The sequence below is a fragment of the Nothobranchius furzeri genome, chromosome 1 (genome assembly GCF_043380555.1).
Source record: "Nothobranchius furzeri strain GRZ-AD chromosome 1, NfurGRZ-RIMD1, whole genome shotgun sequence".
Classification (NCBI taxonomy): Eukaryota; Metazoa; Chordata; class Actinopteri; order Cyprinodontiformes; family Nothobranchiidae; genus Nothobranchius; species Nothobranchius furzeri.
The window spans coordinates 45,228,317-45,249,105 of NC_091741.1; the positions used below are offsets into that span (position 1 = coordinate 45,228,317).

The 20,789-nt window shown below is 41.8% G+C and overlaps 1 protein-coding gene across 1 annotated transcript in view; it reads right to left on the reverse strand.

Annotated features, from left to right (window-relative positions):
• Nucleotides 1-20,789, reverse strand: part of snd1 (staphylococcal nuclease and tudor domain containing 1) — a 225,577-nt gene that overhangs the window by 140,382 nt on the left and 64,406 nt on the right. The window contains exons 14-15 of the mRNA XM_015959730.3: nucleotides 20,613-20,685; nucleotides 15,405-15,546 (exon numbers count right to left, since the gene is read on the reverse strand). Coding sequence (XP_015815216.3) covers nucleotides 15,405-15,546; nucleotides 20,613-20,685 — 215 coding nt within the window. The remainder of the gene's footprint in view (nucleotides 1-15,404; nucleotides 15,547-20,612; nucleotides 20,686-20,789) is intronic.

Here is a 20,789-nt window from a genome sequence, read left to right on the forward strand (position 1 = left end):
ACTCAATAAAATGTGAGAAAATGATAAAGCTGCTAGCACTGCAGAGAAGCCGGGGAAACGCTGATGGCCAAGATCATCTCATGGTATTTATAGAAGTTTACCAGGACAGGGCTTACACGTGGGACTCAGTGGCTATAACACTGACAGAGTAAAACAAGGGAAAAAAATAAATAAAAAATTAAAAGAGAGACGAGGGGCGCAGAACAAAAGAACTAGAGAGACAAGACAGGAGAGACTTTGGGAGGGGGGAAAATTCTGCTCGCTGTTGGAAAAAAAATGGTGTATGAAGTAATTGCAGAGAGGGAGATACAAGTTTCTGCTTGGGTTGGTTGCAGCTATGATAAGGGACTGGAATTGTGTTTTCTCCAAGGATAATCCACAGAAGAGACTGCTCTGGAACGTAATTCACAAAGAAGTCAAGTTTTATTGTGCAGCACATAAAGTACAAGAGTTTGTACCGGCTTAGCAGAAGCAACAACTTTTTTCGAAACTCAAAGACAAAAACATTTCAGTTAAACAACTGAGGGGGAGAAAAAGGACTTAAGTTCAGCAACAAGATTATAACAGGTCAAACACAAACTAATAACCAACTAAATACATTTTGTAATCTATCTATCTATCTATCTATCTATCTATATATATATATATATATATATATATATGTATATAAATTCAAACACACACACACAAACACACACACCAAATGCTTGCCTCAAATGACCTGACTGCAAGTCCCTTGCACTTACTGTCCTCCCTGCAGCATTTAAACCGAGCCAGGGAGGCACTTAGCACAGCCAATTTTAACCTTCGCCGAGATACATAACTCAGTCCCGACACAGAGATAAACATCTGGGTCATACTATAGGTTCAGGATATCCATCTCATCTGATCTGAGAGACAAACAAGACAAACACTGATTGTTCTGACATTACACTACGTAGCAGACAACACACGCAGGGGATGCTGTAGCACAGCTGCTCCTCTTACTAGCCTGGAGTGAATGCTCACCCCGTCAGTCCACCGTACATCACATCAATCAGGTTTTATCTGGATCATTGGGAAGACTGAAGTGAAAATTGTGTTGAGCTGTTCCTACTACACTGCTTTCTTGTGAGATTGGTGGGGTCACCCAGTTAGGAGCATTTTAACCTTGGATTTGAAGTGAGCCACAGGCGTTCAAAACGTGAAAATATCTGAGTGCTGTATTTTAATCACCTAAACAATTCTAAAATTCTCAAACCCACAGCTAACTGGATGCATCACTTCCCCTTCCTTATTTTGATATTGTCTGTAACTTTGTGCGTCACTGTGTTCTGAGCCGGTCCAATACATACATAAAGGGATTGAGTCAACTTCTCTCTCCTCTAAGTATGGCAGATAATGAGCTTCATCTAGTAGAAATAGCTGTAGAGGGAATGTGTTGCTGCTGATGCATTTGTGCCCTCTCTGCAGTTTAGCCAAATATATTGTAGCACCCTCAAGGATGGACATAGGCACAATGCAGATTTGTAGAACAGGGTTTATTTTGGCCACAACAACTTTTGAGAACTATTCACGTAAAACTCCAGAAAAATACTTCATATCAGAAAATATACTTTTACATCATAATCAAACAAGTGTATTTATCACATTAAGCTAATGAAGTACACCAACCTTGTGACTTGACATCCAAAAGGGGCCAAAAAATCCTGTAGGGATGTCTCGTTCCGATATCGATATCGAAGGAAATTCGATATCGGCCCAAAAACACTATCTGATTATATCGGACTGCATCAAAAATCTCTGATATAAGCAGTACGTTAAGGTTTACATTTTTGCAACCAATGGTTAAATGAAAGTTCATTTTTTCATACTTACTGTTACTGGCTCTTGTCTCTGAGTAATATCACTTGATCAAGACTTTCATACATTCTACACTACGAAATAGATAAAAGTGCGTATGATTTGTGCTGATATTGTATCCGACTGATATCGGTATCGGTCAGTACTGAAGGCTGCAAGATCGGTATATCGGATGTGAAAAAGTTGTATCGGGACATCCCTAAAATTCTGAACAGTCTTAGTATCTTTATCTTCTATATAGCTTCTTTCTTCTATATTTCACATTTTCTTTCTCTGATAAGTGGAACTAATTAATGAGCAGCTGCAACATGTGAATCAGAAGTAGTTCTGCAGAAAAAGGGTCGAGCGGAACCTTAACCTGTAAACAACTGTTCCCTCTATGGTGTAAAAGTACTTAGGGTAAAAGAGGAAAATCTAAACAGCTAAATGGAAATTAAATGTGAAAGACTGTTGCATCTCAAATTCCTATGCTAATGATTTCCGCTTCCGGTCGGTAACAAGATGGCGCCTGTGCTTGGCTAACCTCCTCTTTTCCACCTTGCTCCTGTCTGCGATCCTCTTCAGTAGTGTCCCTGCTACCATCTCCTATGATCGTCAGACTCTTTTGTCCTTCCGTTCGTTCACTATTGCTCAAGATGCACCGAGGACGCACCTCTCCGTTTGCTTAATCTGAGTGGCGCACTGGCCCGGAGCCAAATGACGATTCCAACCAGGCCGCCGCCTGCGATGTTTATCCGGTCCCGGGAAAAAGTCAGAGGAAAAGAGGTAAACAAGCAGGAATCCAGGTGAGAATAAGACTTCTTTTAAAGTGTGGTTTATCTAGTAAACATCGGCGTGATCTTCTAGCTTCTTGTCCTTTGTTTGGCGACTTGAGCGCCACTTCCGCATTCCCATCAGGCCGCGTTGCGGCGCAGTTTCTCCGTTTATCCTCATTCCTCAGTTGTTTCTCCTCCTGTTCCCTCCATAAGTGGTTTTTATAAACACTGTGGATCTAACCCTGCTAATTTATGTCCACTAACTCCAGCTGTTTCTGTAGTTTGATTCCTCCACCTCACTCAGCATGGCTCTATTAAATACCCGCTCTGTTAACAATAAGTCTTTCCTGCTCAATGATTTACTTCTCTCTAAAAACCTGGATTTTCTGTTTCTGACTGAAGTTTGGCAGCAAACATCTGATTATTCTGGTCTGATTGAACTCTGCCCGAGTGGTTATTCTTTTCTTAGCCAGCCCCGGGGTTCTGGTCGTGGTGGAGGCCTAGCTGTTGTTTTCAGAAACCATCTTCCATGTAGCTCTACAACCTCTTGTCACTTTGCTTCCTTTGAACTGCAGCTGATTAAAGTCGGCCGTAAGGACCCGTTCTACTGTGCTGTGGTCTATCGTCCACCTGGTCCAAACAGTTCTGTCCTGCAGGAGTTTAGTGATTTTCTATCCTCCACTGTGAAGCTGTCCAGACTGGTGATTGTTGGTGACTTTAACATCCACGTTGATGATCCCTCTGATCACTTTGCCATGAATTTCTCCAGCCTTATGGACTCCTTCAGCTTTACCCAGCATGTTTCTGGCCCCACACACACCAGGGGCACACTCTAGACCTTGTTTTTACCCTGGGTCTAAATGCTGACAGTGTTTGTCCTGAGGACGTTTATATTTCAGATCACCACTGCATTTTCTTTAACTTGTCAGTTTCTGCATCCCCACCTCCTGCTCACCGTATGGTTAGTTCTCATTTTCTTAATGAGAGCACAGCCAGCAATTTTTCTGCTGCTTTTGATCCACCCTGTTCTTCTGATAACGACCCAGATTCCTTAACTTCTTAGTTTAACGAGCACTGCCTCTCCATTCTGGATAACATCTGTCCTGTCAGAACCAGATCAGTTCCTGCAGTGAACCCTACTCCCTGGTTTAATGACAGCCTTCACAGCCTTACGCGCCAATGCAGAAAAAACTGAGCGCTTGTGGAAGAAAACCCATCTCCACATCCATCTGCTGCACCTAAAGGATCTTCTGACATCCTTTAACTCTGCAGTCAGAGACACTAGGGTTTCCTATTTCTCCAACCTGGTGTCCCAGAGCAAAGGGAACCCCAAGGTGCTGTTTAACACCATCAGCAGTATTGTCTCTCCTGCCTCTCCTACAGCCTCCATCCACTCTGTTACAGACTGTGAGAACTTTCTGTCTTTCTTAGTGGACAAAGTCAATAAGGTTAGATCTAGCATCTCTCCTTCAGCCTTATCGCTGCCTCTCCCGTCTCCAACCAGACCCATCATCCTAGATAGTTTTGCTCCTGTTTCTTTGCCTGAATTAACCAAACTAGTTAACTCTATAAAGACCTCTGCTCTGGAGTGGTTCTCTTATCTTTTTGAGCACTCTTTTTCTGTGGCCCTCCCCAAGTTTAGGTCCTCTACCACCTCCATTACCCATGGTGTCCCACAAGGTTTTGTGCTGGGGCCTCTGCTCTTCCTCCTCTATCTGCTCCCTCTTCAGCATATCCTGAGCTCCTTCAAAGTAATCTCCTACCATCTTTATGCAGATGACATCCAACTGTACATCTCCTTTAAGCCCCATGAGATGTCTAAGCTGCAGCTGTTACACACCTGCTTAGACTCTTATCAAAACCTGGATGGCTGGGAGCTTTCTACAGCTGAATGAAGATAAGACTGAGATCCTCATGTGTGCCCCAGACAAGCTGGTTCCCAAAGTCAGAGACTCTCTTGGTCAGCTTGCTTCTCACAACAAACCTTCCGTCAGGAAGCTTGGCATGACCTTTGACCCAGCTCTCACCCTGGATTCTCATGTCAGTTCTCTTGTTCACTCTTCCTTCTTCCATCTCAGGAACATTGCAAAGCTGAGTCCTATTCTGTCCCGCTCTGAACTTGACAGTTATCCACCCCTTCATCTCCTCACGCTTAGACTACTGTAACTCTCTTTTCACGTGTCTGAGCAGAACCTCCCTGAACCGTCTACAGGTGGTTCAGAACGCCTGTGCTCGGCTTCAGACCAAGTCCTCCTAACACACCCACATCACCCCGCTTCTCCTCCAGCTTCATTGGCTGCCAGTCAACTTCAGGGTTCATTTCAAGAACCTAGTTCTGGTCTATAGGGCCTTACATGGACAAGCACCATCTTACATTGGTGATCTTCTTAGTCCCTACAACCCCAGCAGGTCCCTGAGGTCCAGTGATCAAAGCCTACTGGTGGTGCAGCGCATCAGGCTAAAGACCAAAAGGTGATAGATCATTTGCTGCTGTGGCCCCTTGACTCTGGAACTCTCTCCCCCTGAGCCTGAGATCAGTGGACTCATTAAAAAAGCAGGTGAAGACTCACTTGTTCAAGCTGGCTTTTGTATGACCTTCTTCACCTCTCTCTCTTTATTCTGCTCTCCCCACCTATTCCACCAACCTCAGGATCCACTGATTCCCCTCTTTCCTATTCACTCTTTTTTTTAACTTTTTTTTTAATCACAATTGTCTACTTTTTGCTCATTTTAAATATATTTTAACTATTTTCTAAATTCTTTATATTTTTACATTTTGTGTTTTTGTGAAGTGCCTCGTGATTTTTATCTTGAGAGGCGCTATAGAAATTATATTTTCTTCTTCATATTGATTAGGCTCTGACGTTTTTGCAACTAAGCTGCCAGACACTAGCGCTCTTACTTCTGGCATGTCTGCAGGTATAAATTGATGCTTCCAGGATTGAGGTGTCTCTGTATGTATGCCATTAGCATCTCTTTTTTAAAATGTTATTAAGTTACTAACTCTTGATTTTTGACAGGCTGTCAACAGGATATAATTAGCAATGAGACAGTCAACATAAAAGCTGAAGGGGCTAGCATCTAAATGTGTGCATGAATTCAAATCTGAAACTCATCTCTCCTCCCTCCATCACCCATAACATCATTCCATTTAAATTTCCATCTCATTAATCTTCGTTGTCCTTTGCAGGGTGTAGCTACATGGTGTCAATCCCCTATTTGAATATCTTCCCCTTCACAGCTGCTTTAGTGGATGCAGGCCAAGCTAGGAAAAAAAGGCTCATCACTGGTTGAAAGATGTAGGTGGGCAACAAGACATGAGGGTCAGGAGAGGGATAAATGGGGATACAGCAGAAAGATGGTAGACGTTAAAAAATGAAGAGCCTGCTGCAAGGGAAAATCCTTGGATTTGTTTTTAACTACCTCCTTTTTATCCCTTCAATCCATCTTTCTGCCTCAGCATCATCTCGCTTTGGGTCTCTAATGTACGTCCTCCATACCTCAGCCAAGACTCAAACACGTCCTTCAACAGCTCAGATGTTAAGACTCCCCCAACACTATTCGAACAATTCAATGTAGCATTGAAAACTTCTCCTTAAAGTACTGTGTGCCACCTTCGCTGCAGCATGCAGATGCATCATCATCCATAAATCATTTAGCATGCACAGGCAACTCAATTTGATATTTATTAAAGTTAAATATTAGTTGTAGGTTAGATGTTAGCACATTTGCAGGATGCCTGAGAGCTTTTGCTTCGTCTCACGAAAGCACACGCTGGATCTGCTGGACTATTGATTTGTCTACAGGCTGATGAAACTTGCAGCCCATTTATGTTCCAGACTGAAGCTCAAAACGCTGCAAATTCAACACCAGTGTAGCAACTTGATTATGTTGCAAGACTTCAAATCTGTCTCGAGGCATCAAGACGAGGCATTTGTAACTTGTTAGATTGCCCGTCTTGTTTGATGCACATTTCGGTCCGTTTTCCCTACATTTATCCACTCTTGCTCCAGTTTACCAGCACTCTGGCATACACGCAACAACAAAAGCATGAACACGCTGCAATTTAAAAATAAATAACCAAGCCTAACAAATGGCATTCAGCCAAACACAGGATGATGGCTAAAGCGCCTAGCTGACACTGTAAATCTTTGTGTCCGAGCTTGGGGTGTTTCATCTTTCTGACAGTCCGCTCCACAGGAAAACTTTCTCAGTAACTTTGAAAGTGGCCTCCTCTATGAAAATCTGTAAAAGCCATTGAAGCCAATAAACTTTTACAGCCTTTCCACTGCTTGGTTTCCCCTAGCTTCAACATGCCTCTATAGTTACACACTTCACAGCAATTGTATTTTTTGTTTCTCTTTTACAATAACTCTTTCCTTTAATCTTTTTTATCCCTTTAGCTTCCATGTCTCATTTCTGTCCTTTTCTTTCATCTGCCTTCAAAACCCATCCCAGCATACCGCCAGCCTCTTCCCTGTCCGGGTGCCCTCCTTTTCCTTTAAAAACAGATGACTTTTCTACCCTTTATCAAACTTCCACACGGAAGTGGCACTGCATGGACCAGAGTGAAAGAAGAAGAAAGCGAGGACGGTGTTAGAAGAGTAAAGGGAACCACCCTTGAACTCATGACGTACACCTCCGGTCATCTTTGAAGGCATAGCTTTGCTCCCGAGTCTTTCGTTTCCTTGACCCTATATTTTCCCTCCTTTTCTGCACCATCATAATCTATCAAAAAAAGTTCTGGAAAGCAAAGGCGAGGCAGAAGCTCTGAGGTCTCTCACTGGAGAAATAGTAGGTTGGTTTTAAACATTAAAACAAAAAGAAAACAAAAACATTGCAGTCCAACAAAAATGTGAGTGAAAATGCTAAATTGTGTTTCAATAAGAGAAACTGACTGAGTCTTACATCACACTCTGCCTTGGGATCATTTGTTTTGCAGGGATGCTGTAAACAATTCTTGAATGGCCTCCCACAACATTGTTAAATAATAAAAATCTGGCCATGGTGAATGCAAAATACGAGGGGAGAAAAACAGCTAGGGAAATGGATTACTAACTGGAGCATCTGTTGAATACTTTCCCTTTGTCCTAGAATTTAAAATCACATTTACCTTGTTGTTGAATAAAGGCAGTTAGGGGTGTCAAATGTACCATGTCACACAGCCTGTGCTGTCTGTGACCTGGTTCCATATGCAAATTAGAAATATTGCAATGGCCACGGAGAAACTGTTCAGTCTGAATAAAGCTGGTTTAACATGTCTTAAGCATATGAAAGACTGAACATGCACAATTCACACACTGCCAGTGACATATGTTGGTGGGGGTAATGCAAACTGCAGATCAACGCTAGGCCAAGCTACTGCTAACGTCTTTGTTGGAAGAGAGGAAAAAAAACAAAGAATGACAGAGCACTAGTGCAAAAATGTATGACTCTTACCAAAGTCACTTTACAGGTCCTTCTCAAAAAATTAGCATATTGTGATAAAGTTCATTATTTTCTGTAATGTATTGATTAACATTAGACTTTCATTTATATTAGATTAATTAGTTCAAGCCTTTTATTGTTTCTAATATTGATTATTTTGGCATACAGCTCATGAAAACCCAAAATTCCCATCTCAAATAATTTGCATATCATGCAAAGGTTCTCTAAACGAGCTATTAACCTAATCATCTGAATTAACTAATGAACTCTAAACACCTGCAAAAGATTCCTGAGGCTTTTAAAAACTCCCAGCCTAGTTCATTACTCAAAACAGCAATCATGAGTAGGACTGCCGACCTGAATGCTGTCCAGAAGGCCATCATTGACACCCTCAAGCAAGAGGATAAGACACAGAAAGAAATTTCTGAATGAAATATAGAATCAGATTTGATACAGCACTCTGGGCTGTTCCCAGAGTGCTGTATCAAGGCACCTCAGTGGGAAGTCTGTGGGAAGGAAAAAGTGTGGCAGAAAACGCTGCACAACGAGAAGAGGTGACCGGACCCTGAGGAAGATTGTGGAGAAGGACCGATTCCAGACCTTGGGGGACCTGCAGAAGCAGTGGACTGAGTCTGGAGTAGAAACATCCAGAGCCACCGTGTACAGGCGTGAGCAGAAAATGGGCTACAGGTGCCGCATTCCCCAGGTCAAGCCACTTTTGAACCAGAAACAGCAGCAGAAGCGCCTGACCTGGGCTACAGAGAAGCAGCACTGGACTGTTGCTCAGTGGTCCAAAGTACTTTTTTCGGATGAAAGCAAATTTTGCATGTCATTCAGAAATCAAGGTGCCAGAGTCTGGAGGAAGACTGGGCAGAGGGAAATGCCAAAAGGCCTGAAGTCCAGTGTCAAGTACCCACAGTCAGTGGTGGTCTGGGGTGCCATGGCAGCTGCTGGTGTTGGTCCACTGTGTTTTATCAAGGGCAGGGTCAATGCAGCTAGCTATCAGGAGATTTTGGAGCACTTCATGCTTCCATCTGCTGAAAAGCTTTATGGAGATGAAGATTTCATTTTTCAGCACGACCTGGCACCTGCTCACAGTGCCAAAATCACTGGTAAATGGTTTACTGACCATGGTATTACTGTGCTCAATTGGCCTCCCAACTCTCCTGACCTGAATCCCATAGAGAATCTGTGGTACATTGTGAAGAGAAAGTTGAGAGCTTCAAGACCCAACACTCTGGATGAGCTTAAGTCTGCTATCGAAGCATCCTGGGCCTCCATAACACCTCAGCAGTGCCACAGGCTGATTGCCTCCATGCCACTTTGCATTGAAGCAGTCATTTCTGCAAAAGGATTCCTGACCAAGTATTGAGTGCATAACTGAACATAATTATTGTAAGGTTGACTTGTTTTGTATTAAAAGCACTTTTCTTTTATTGGTCAGATGAAATATGCAAATTTTTTGAGATAGGAATTTTGGGTTTTCATGAGCTGTATGCCACAATCATCAATATTAGAAATAAAAGGCTTGAACTACTTCAGCTGTGTGTAATGAATCCAATATATATAAAAGTCTAATGTTTATTAGTACATTACAGAAAATAATGAACTTTATCACAATATGCAAATTTTTTGAGAAGGACCCGTGGGGGGGGGGGGGTTTCACTTCTGTGCGTTTTGGGTCCATGCGTTGTCTTTGAAAGGGGATGGAGTTGTTTCGCTTCCTTAAGTTGGCTGTGAGAGCAGGGGGGGGGGGGCATTTTGTAGGCCTGGTGCTGGAACTTCAGCTTTGGCACAGCATCACTTTAATGCATATAGAGGGGAAACACTGCAACTAGTCAAGTTACTCCACCTAATCCAGTCTGTAACATGGGAAAGACGTGAGCAAAGGGACAACCATTCAATATGAAAGAAGCAGCTCATCGTTCTGCGTCACTCACTACTTGCCGCTGCTCGCGGCATCTCTCTGCTCTGTGACGCGGCAGCGCTTGGCAGGCAGCACCAAACATTAAGCCAGGGGCTCATGTGGGTGCGGTAGATTTTGTCAAAGGGAAGCTTGTTCCCAAAAATGCTTACATAATTTGGCTACTTTATGGATTCAGCAAAAACGATGTGATCAAAGCGAAGGTAAAGTGTGCTGAAAGAGGGTAGCAACAGGTTTCAGGACAACTTCTCTTTATAGAGAATGTGATTCTTTTACTTTTTTACTTGGTAACCTGTGCTTGGTTTACCAATCAATCTTAACAAAAGGCACTTAGAACTCTGTTTTGCAGTTTAAGTAGCAAATAAAAATAAATGCAATGAATGGGTTAGGGGAAATAATACCATCAATAAAACTTCCTGCGGAGAAATGATGCCGCCACAGTTATATCTAGTGGACAACCTTTCTTCTTGCACATGCAAACAGTAATAGTCCATTTTTTGTCATTGCGGTGAACTCAATACACCACGATAACAATTTGTGGTCATATCACCAAGCACTACAGAGCATACACGTAAAGTTCCTGGATGAACTAGGAATTTTCAGACTTTGAGTGAATGCCCGATGGGTTCACAACTTGCCTAACGAATTATCCAGATACTGTACAGTTTACAGCTTTAGGCAGTGCCATAGAGTCACTGGGGTAAACCAGCCAATCAGCACATAGCTCATCAATATTTATGTACTTAACTTGTCTTTCTCATGTTTGACCATTTTTCAGGGTACCAGGGCCATTGTGAACCCCAACAAGGTTTCATTTGCTATACAGAGGCTCAAACAACAGTTTAATGTTGTAAAAAAGGTTTTTACAAAACCCTTTTAAAAGAAGTTATGAATGAAATTGTATGAACATTGAGTATGATGAAAATATTTGACACAGTTTAAGGAGATATTGTGGGTTTTCTTTAAATGAAAACACTTACAAACTAAACCAATTACTAGTGTTTTCTTATTAAGTGGTAATCATAATTTTATTTTGTCATTCAGTGAACTCCTCACCATTCTGAGCAATTTAATCTGAATTTCAGCACTTGTATTATAATTAAAGGCCAGCAGGCAAACCGGCCATTTATAGTCTGCAGGACCAACACATGATGCCCCCAGCTTTTTATGATGACAAAAGAAATTTGACAAGCAGGACACACACACACACACACGCGCGCAAAAATAAATAAATAAATAAATGAAAAAGAAAGCCAGGAGGCTAAAATGTTGGCCAGCTTTACATTAATAGCTCCAAGTGGATGCAGAGGACTTTGTCAGAGCAGTCCCACTCATCACATCGACTCTCCTTACCCATGTTGTGCAGATGGTTAGGCCATTTTAAAATGAGCTTCCTCACCACTTTAATGGATTATTAAATACAGTTGTTACAGATTTAATCTCTACTGCATCATTGTAAATAGCACAATCCCAAATTACAGTTTTTATGGCAAGTCAATAGTGAAATTTACTTTGTAATCATTAAAACCTATAATAGAAATACATTGTGCCTTTACAATGCAAGTTAAATTGAAGAGTAAATGACGTTTCAACTGCAAAAACTTTAAACATCACATCATTGACGTCCTGTTCTTCATAAAATCTGCATCAAGAATTCTATACATTTCTGGCAAACCTACATTTGAAATCTACAACATATCAGAAACAAGACAAGTCTTATTTCCTGTCAGAAATATGCAATAGCTTAAAAGTGAAAAGGTCCAGAGGGCTTGGGTCCTTTCATACACAGATAAATACAACAGTCTTGGGGCAGCCGATTTATCGCATGTGTCATTTTGCACACGGCCCCTGGTGCAGATGGGCAAACAAAACATGAAAAGATAACTTTGACAGGAAAACGAAAGTAGCAGGAGATAGTGAGTGCTGGGAGATTAGAAGCAGATAGATGGGGGGTCTTTAGGCCTAAGGGCTTCATTTCATCTGAAGTGTGAAGGGTGTGACAGTTAGGAAATCATGGAAACAGCCAAAATATAGAAAAATGGAGGTCACAGCCCAGCAAACTTACTGTTTCATCTCACATATGAGATTTTATTTTTGAAAAGCAGACATCCACATTGCGACAAACAAAGAGAGAGCTTGTTAGCTGATGCAACAGACTTGAATAACAAATGTTATTAAAAACTATAAGGTGCCTTTGGTTTCAGTGATTGCAAACCTAGACTAATGTTTGCATTAAAGACATCACGGGTCACTTCCTTTTCTGCAGACCGATCTCTTTTCACGAACCTTGATTTAATTCACTCTGCACTAATGTGGCTGTTGCAATTTGCTAATAACCTCTGAATTAATTTATGATAAAAATAGACTATGGAGATATCATGTCTCTCGCATCCTACTGCTTAAACCAAATGTTCAATCGAGTTTTGCATTATAAAAAAAGTGTTTGGGTCTTTACTGCAGAGAAATTTTACAGCAAAAGTGAGCTTGTGTGTGCGTGTGGAACCCCATTGGCTGGGAAACATGTTAACAGCATTAAAAAAGCAATTACAAAACCTCCAGTGGGTTGCAAAAACAACCACGAGAAGAAAAAAAATCCAGAAAATTACTTCATCCATCAATGATTCAAGCATGCATAATTAAACAGAATCTGAGTGCTTCTCAGAAATATAGATCAGATTTCTTGGTAATGATGAGAATATGTATGGCAGAAAAATGTGTGAGCAAAACAGAAACGGACTGAAAAACATTTCTCAATGCAATAAAAAGGACCATCACCCTGCAACGCTTTTTTAGTTTTCGTTAATTTAGGATGGTTTGTAAATAGTTTTCTCACTGAAAAATGGTTAATTAAAAAATTTAAATGCAGTTTTTTTCCCCCCTTTCTTTAGGTAAAATTGAAGATAATTTTCTTTAATCAATATTGTTATATTTCATTATTAAAATATAAATTAAGTTCTGGAGAGTTTGGAACAGGATGCAGCCTCCTCTAAGTTTCTTTTTAGAATCCAAAGGGGTTCAGATAAAGACAACTTGACTTCTTAAAGTTAAATTCCCATTCGTCATCACACACTGGTGAAATTCATCTCTGCATTTGACCCATGTCCGTAGGAAGCAGTGAGCTGCAGCAGTGGCTGCGCTCGGGAACCATTTGGTGGTTTTTGAACCCCGAACTCCCAGTCCCAGGGCAGACACTCTACCACTAGACCACTGAGGTTGCTGGTACTTTGGTTTATTGAAGACTTATCTTCTTTTTCTTATTTAACACGGTGACGTAATTAGATGCTCCTTTACCTTCATCAACCATGTTTCGTCCGGAACTTCCACCTTCGTCAGAGCCGCTAGTGCTGCCCGCACGTAAACGAAAGAGACACCACGAACAGCTGTTTAACACCATCAGCAGAACGCATATACAGAAAAGTTTTATTGAAGACTTTTTGCTTCTCATCCAAGGGGCATTGTCAATTAGCTGTAGCTGTCTGTTGTTGCTCAACAAGCTGAAACTACCTATGAATGTTCCTCCTCCTTACCCCATGAGAAGTGGATATCCTTAGGTCCTATGATATAGGCCTGGTTTCTTTGATTAGATGCAGGAGGGTGTGATCTATGATGAATGGCTAGCATTAGATAGCACCTTCTATAGTTCTAGAAACGCTCTACCTCCTGAGCTACGGGGGTCATCAGTTCTACTTCAAATGTGGACTGAAAAGGTTTAGAAATTAGGTTTAGAGCTGCGTTGTAGGTGCTGGAAAAGTTTAACTCAGGCCTCCTCTATTAATATAGGACTTTCCCATTTGACATAGATGGCTTCCTTTACTTCTTTCTCGAACCATCCATCTTCTCTGTCCAGGATGTGCACATTTTCATCTTCAAAAGTGTGCCCTTTGTCCTTGAGGTGTAAGTGGACCGCAGAGTCTTGAACTTAAACAAAAATCCACAGCAGCCTGGCTTTTACAATCGGCTCTACCAAAGGCGTACATCAGCCAAGGCTGATATATAAATGGTCAATATTGGTCTGATATACTGATTGATCCTAATATTAATCTGGAGTTTTATGCCAGATTTTTCTAATGCTTGAAATTGCACATGGATTTGTTGGTAGACCGTTTTTATTATTAAAAACAAAAACACTCCAAACAGGCTCTGTGGTCCAGGTTCTCTGAAGTTCAGCAAATGAACCTGAGGTTAAACCCTAAAAGAGCATCAGGCAGCATAAACTAAACTTCTCAGTGGAATTCTCCTTCATAAATTTGACCCAGCGTTGATCAAAATGAGGACTAATCAGGAGTCGTTCTGCCGCTCAACAGACCAACACTGCACATTTTCAATGACAGCCACCTTAGACACCAAAGACTAAATGTTGATATAAATTATCTCACTTCACTTCTAAAAGATATTTATGGTTTTGTTTGGATGTCTGGGAACTGAGTCATAATACCCATTGTTAAATGTAAAGATTTATTGTGGAATTGCTTTTTAATACAGAGTTTAATTAAATAATGGCTAAATGATTGGATATATGGGTTTAAACTGTTGCAAATGCATCTAGCACAGGAGATGGGATCACATTTTGGTCAAATGTTATTGGTTCACACACACACACACACACACACACACACACACACACACACACACACACACACACACACACACACACACACACACACACACACACACACACACACACACACACACACACACACACACACACACACACACACACACCTCTAGTTTATATGGCAATGATGCCTCTGGCAAGTTCCTGACCCCACATTGCCCTCTGTCTGTAGTGACTTTGGGTGGAAGTATCTGCTAAATAAATCCAACATATTGTATGGAATTTCCTGTTTGTGGCAAAATCGATCAACCACCCTCAGCTCGCTGTCTCTTTAGTTCGTGACGCGTCTTCTGTGCAGCTGCTTATGAGCTAAAGGACGAGCAATAACAAACTGCAACGAGGGGGAATAAACTGACTGTTGAATGCCAAAAGGTAAAGCTTGATATTCTGAGACCATCACGATTCCACAACTTGACCTTCTCAGAAATGAAGAGGAAGAGAAAAAGACCAGAACAAAAAAAAAAAACAGGGTTTGTTCTTCAGCAATAAAAAATAGACAAAGTTCAGCCAATAATACCCACTTATTTTCTAGAGCTTTACTTTTTTACCCAAACAAAACAACCACTTTCATTTGATGTTTAAAACTTTGGTAGAGAAGCACTCAGGAGTGTTTTCATGCTGTCCTTAGAGTGGAAGCAGCTTCAACTCCTGAGTTGACGATTCCCACTCTGACACAGACTGCCTGCTATAGTTAGGTAGATGAAAACCTCAGTGGAACTCTCACTATGAGAGAAGTGATATGATGAATTAACTTTAGCACTAAAGAAACAAATGCCTAACCAGATCAGGATTTACTTAGATGGCACAAAGTTAAAAGGACATTGAGATCAACTGAGCCTACCAGCGAGCAGGAATGTGATGAGGCAGGTTTCTTTGGGCATGTACAGCTTGAGACGTGAGCCGCTGAAGACGTATTCTACAACAGCTTCTGATCGACCGGCCCTCTGCAGGAAGGGCAGGAACTGCTTGGCTTTTTGTGTTTCCTAATGGACACAGATCAGAAAATGGGCAAAGCATGACCTTAAAGAAATAGCATTGTGTTACTGTTATGATACAAAAAACCTCATGAAATTTAACATTTGATCATGTACAGAAAGTCTGCCTGTATCTCCTTTGATTCACTGCAAGGGAAATGTTGTAAAAAAAGTACGGACAGTACATCTCAACCAACAAAGGCCAAACAAAAACACACCCATCCATCCCCACGGATGATTCATGGTTGTGTCTTCTGGGTAATTCTGAAGTCATCGTAGACCAGTGATTCCTAACTCTTCCCCGAGGGCCGGTATCCAGCATGTTTTAGTCATTCCACTAATCCTACACAGTTGATTCACCTGTTCAGGAGCTCATCCCGCTATGCATAAGCCTGCTGATCACCTGCTTATGAAAATCAGGTGTTGAAGCAGGGAAAGCAGTAAATCATGCTGGATACCGGCCCTCGGGGAAGGTAGTTAGGGATCACTGTCGTAGACCTCCCTCTGTGTTCAGCCTAAGGAATCCCATGGTTTAGGTCCATGGGTCCCCAGAAGAACAAAAAATAAATAAATAAATAAAAATCCAAGTCAATGGAGCTAAAAGCTATTTTCTGATCCTGTTTGTTTTGTGTCGTGGATTTCACATATGATGTCCGTGAATTTTAAAGACATTATGTACCAAGAAAGCAAGTATTTTCCAAACGGGGGCAAAAATGTATATAGGTTCTGTGTGAAAATATGTCCAGGACTACAAATTCCCCTCGTCGTCATTGAACCAGACACGGAGAAAAGCAGAGGAAAGATGGCTGCAAGTTCAGCAAACTTTGAATCCTTTGTCTAGGAGAGAAAGAACCACCATGAATAAGTCCATGTGGTGAGTAGCAGCTACACTAGGGCAGAAGAGATTCTGTGGTGATGTCATATTTGCGGCATGCCGACATCTGATCTGGAGTCATAATAATTACACATTTTTACAAGCTGATAAATCTCAAAGTAGGTGACTGGCGTGGTCAAAACACACATTACTTTTTATTTAAATTAAAGTACAGCATATGTGTGATTCAGGGCGTAAGGCAAAGCGGATTAGAAAATAGCTCTTTAGCTCACTTGCATTTAGGGCTGCACGATATTAGGAAAACCTGAGATATGCGTCAACAATGATCAATATTGCGATGACGATATTACTCAGAAACAAAAATAATCAAAAACAAAGAAATGAAAAAAATTACCAAAAATAATTCATAAAAATGAGAAAAGCAAAAGATGTGAGGAAAGGGAAAAAGAAAATGAAGAAAAGGCAACCAGAGGGTCCCGGGAAAAGCAGAATCAGCAGAACAGAGCCAACTCAGGTGTTTGCTAACCATCAAAATTAAGTCCCGTCAACCTTCGGGGCGGGCATCTAACCAATGAGAACCCACCCAATTGGCCTAATGGGTGAAGAGCTCTATTTGATTTGTTAAAAATCATAATGCTTCTGTTTGATTGACAGAATGCATTATGTGTAGCAAACATATGAGCTGAATATTATTGGGATATTTATCTCTTCTTTGCGATATGCATATCGTGCATGTTGATATCGCGATAACAACATATTTGCAATTTATTGTGCAGCCCTACCTGCATTAATCTTTTCATTCTTCTGGGGACCCATGAGCCCCTGGAAGGGAGGAGACTTAGAATCCCTATTCCCAGGCCAGGAAGCATCAACCGAGTTTTCCAAACCAGACACTTTACTAATAAACAGGAGATTCTGTCTTTACACACCACAAACAGGATCAGAGGCAACGGGAAGTCTGGTTAGCCGATAACCTGCACTAGAATTGAGATGGACACAGCTTTTACTCTGGTTGTGAATGAATCATGTAGCCCTTAAAACCGACTCCTTCGTATGAAAGAACAAGACAGAAAAGCTAGTTGATGACAGAAATCAATCTGCATTACTCTCCAGACATCTTTATTTCTCTATATCCAAAGGAAACCCGCCTTGCTTCTCAATGACACATCTGGACCCTCATGCAATCTAAAGCCATTCTCTCTCTTCCTGCTCCCATCTCTGTCTGCGAGGGTGACTCACGAGCTTATTGGTGCACTCAGGCCAAAATTACAAGTAGAGCTAAATCATGTGTATTCAGGCAGTGCTAGTGCTGCAGTGGCAGGGGAAGATTCATAAACGATAAAAAATAATTTAATATGTGCCTACTCCAGCCATGAGCATGTAGGCACAACAGACCAGTGAGTCATGAAGCAGCGTTGTGTTTGTGTGAAGCACCATGGACACAGGAGTAGGAACAAAGGCTCAGACGAAAAAAAGTCAAGAGCAACACACGAGCTCCACGTTTGCTGCTGTGAATTCATCAGGTTGGGAAATTTTTCAAAAACACAAATGATCAATCTTTTCTTTTATACTTCCACATCAGAGGCTGATGCACCACCCAAAGTAGAAATGACTAGACGGGAAGCCGTGAGCAGCTCCCGTCATTAGCAGGCTGAGGCTGTTGGTAAAAGGTGTACTTTAGCCTTAAGATGTAGCACCTGAACTCCACCCACTGCATTCCAAAATAACCCCTTGAGTGGGAGATGACACAAACACATTTACAGCACCTGCAGTGTGTGTGGGCTGTGCAGTCTAACTCGGTTCAGAAAAAAAGGAGACATGCGAAAGAAGAGGACCTCATTATGCAACCTTTAAAGGCACGAGGTGAGTCAAGTGCTTTAGCCACTCTCCTCCCACCACCTCTGTACATCTCCTACAACATACACTTATAAACATATTTCTGATCTATTTGTGACCGATTCCCACTCAATCTACCTTTATCCAAAGTGTGCTGACGTATAGAACTGTGTTACCATGTGGAGGTATGTATGAATGGGGAAAGGGGTTGGGATTGGTGTGCAACGTTGCAGTTTAACACTATAATGCTTACACTAACCAAGCCTACACAGCTGGTGCATCTGTGTGATCAGAAAAACCCACAGGCAACTATTCTAGACAAAGCTGCAAACCAGGGAAGAGTTTGCAGATGAAAATGGAGCTGACCTGAACCTACAGACAGCTGCTGTCATTAACGACTCGCCGTAACGTCATAAAGACCCCCACCCTTTTGTTTGCTGGCTAAAAGAGGAGATGTGAAGTTGTCCATCAGAAGCAGAGTGCAGCAGGTACATCTCTTCCCTCTCTTTATTAAAGATCCTTAATTACAGAGCGCACCACGACAACCCTTCATAACAATCCCAAGTCACTGCTGCTGCAGCTTGAATGGGGCACACAGTTTTGCCAATTAAGTTTGTTGGAGGTTTATAGATGTGAAACCCACTAAAACCCCCTGATGAAATATCACTGCTGCTCCGTCAGCACAATAAGTCCATGTCATAATTATATTTACAAGCTTTAGTAATTTATCTGTGCTGCGGACACAACATGACATGGTAAGGTTTTGGAAATATGAAACAAAACACACGTGAGAGCAATTATGGGTGGAGTTGAACGTTAAAGCTCCGCTGGTGATGAAGAGGTTTAACATTTTAAAAACGGGGGTTTAGTTTTCTGAGAAAAGTCTGCTAAAATGAACTGATGTTAAGCCGGGTGTACACTGTGCGACTTTTTCACTTTTTTGAGCCGATTTTCCAGTCGTGCGAGAATCCACGACATCGGGGCGAGTTTTGCGCCGAGCGGTCGTGTAGTGTACGGGGGTTACGAGAGGCGATTAACACCACGTGACCAGCTGCCGATCAGCAATCGTGAGCTCGCACGGACTTCTGGCGTGTTGAATATTTCGCTCGTCCCTCGTGAGGGTATCGCACTGTTGAAGCGGCGCTGCGAGCAGCTGCGACCCAAAAAGTATCAGAACCGCTCACGGCGCATGCGCAATCCTGCATCAACACCGCTCACCCGCCATTTCTCTAATAACACACGCTGTTTGTTTTTGTTTCTACACGTTTTTTTTACTTACAAAGATTGTCAAGAAAGCGTGTTTGTCGTGTTCATGTCAAATTAAACTGATCCCAAAACACAGATTTACTTTCTTTATTTCGTTTTCCTCATCCAACCCCCATAAATCCCTGTGTGTCCTCCTGCAGCACTCCCGAAGGACAACAGACAAGACAAGACAAAAAAGTCTGACGTGTTGAGTAAAAACTGCTATTTTTAGCATATTTTTAGGGCCGACGTGTTGCTACCAGACGTACAGTGTGAGCAGTCAGATCGCATCCGAGAACTGGGTCGTACAGTGTGAGCACATGACTCGTGAGATCTGCTCTGCGAGGAAGTCGTACAGTTTGAGCTGAAGCTGAACGCTGCGAGTGAAAAAGTCGCACAGTGTACGCCCGGCTTTAACACTTGAAAATACAGTTTACAGAGCTCAGACATGACCACCAGACCTGCTGGAAGCCACCTAACCTTGTGTATGGTTATTAAAACCCTCTGGAGCCCATGAGGGTAACTACTGGGAAACACTGTGGTGCTAAGGCTTCCGAACCGGCCCAGTTACTCCCATAAGAATAAACGGTAGTTTGTTCAAATAATTAAGATGTTAGCAGATAAACGTGTACTAAGGAGATCAATAAGTCTGGGTGAAAACAGAACTGATCACATTATAAGTATTTTCCTCAGCCATGACACAACTTTGAATCAAATTTCAGTTTACAGTGAACTGAATGCTGAACATGAGAGGTTCTGCTGTGATAAAATTCGTCCAGCTTCCTGGGTGTTGTTTTTTTACCAATCACCTTTCACTGCAAGGTTTTATGGTTTCCCCCACACTAATGTTCTTGTCCCAATCAGGCTTCATTAGCCAAACGACGCCTCAATCAAGCCCCAGAGCTCACGTAAACAAGCGAGGCCCGAGCACCGCTGATGTTTTCATTATTGCTGTTTATTTTTAGAGGCTACTAAAGAATGAGTCAATGATTATAGATCGTCTCTTCCAGAATTACAGCTTCTTTAAGAGTTATGATGTTTGCGTAAATTACTCCCCATTTAAAAAGACTTCATTGCCGTTTTAGTCGGTGTCTGAATGTTTGTCACATCATTCACATCACCTCTCGTACCTCTGAGGAGGGAAAAAAAAGTTACATACCCCGGAGATGTCGGCCACCCTGTGGATGGGAACTTCCTTTTTGCTGTGCAGTCCTTTCCCATTTTTGATGGCGCTAAAATCAAACAGTCATAACATAAACAAGTGCAGCAAAGATGAAATGTCTCTAAAATGCAGCCTCTTGAGGCTGAGTGTGTACTGAACATTCAAAAAATGGTA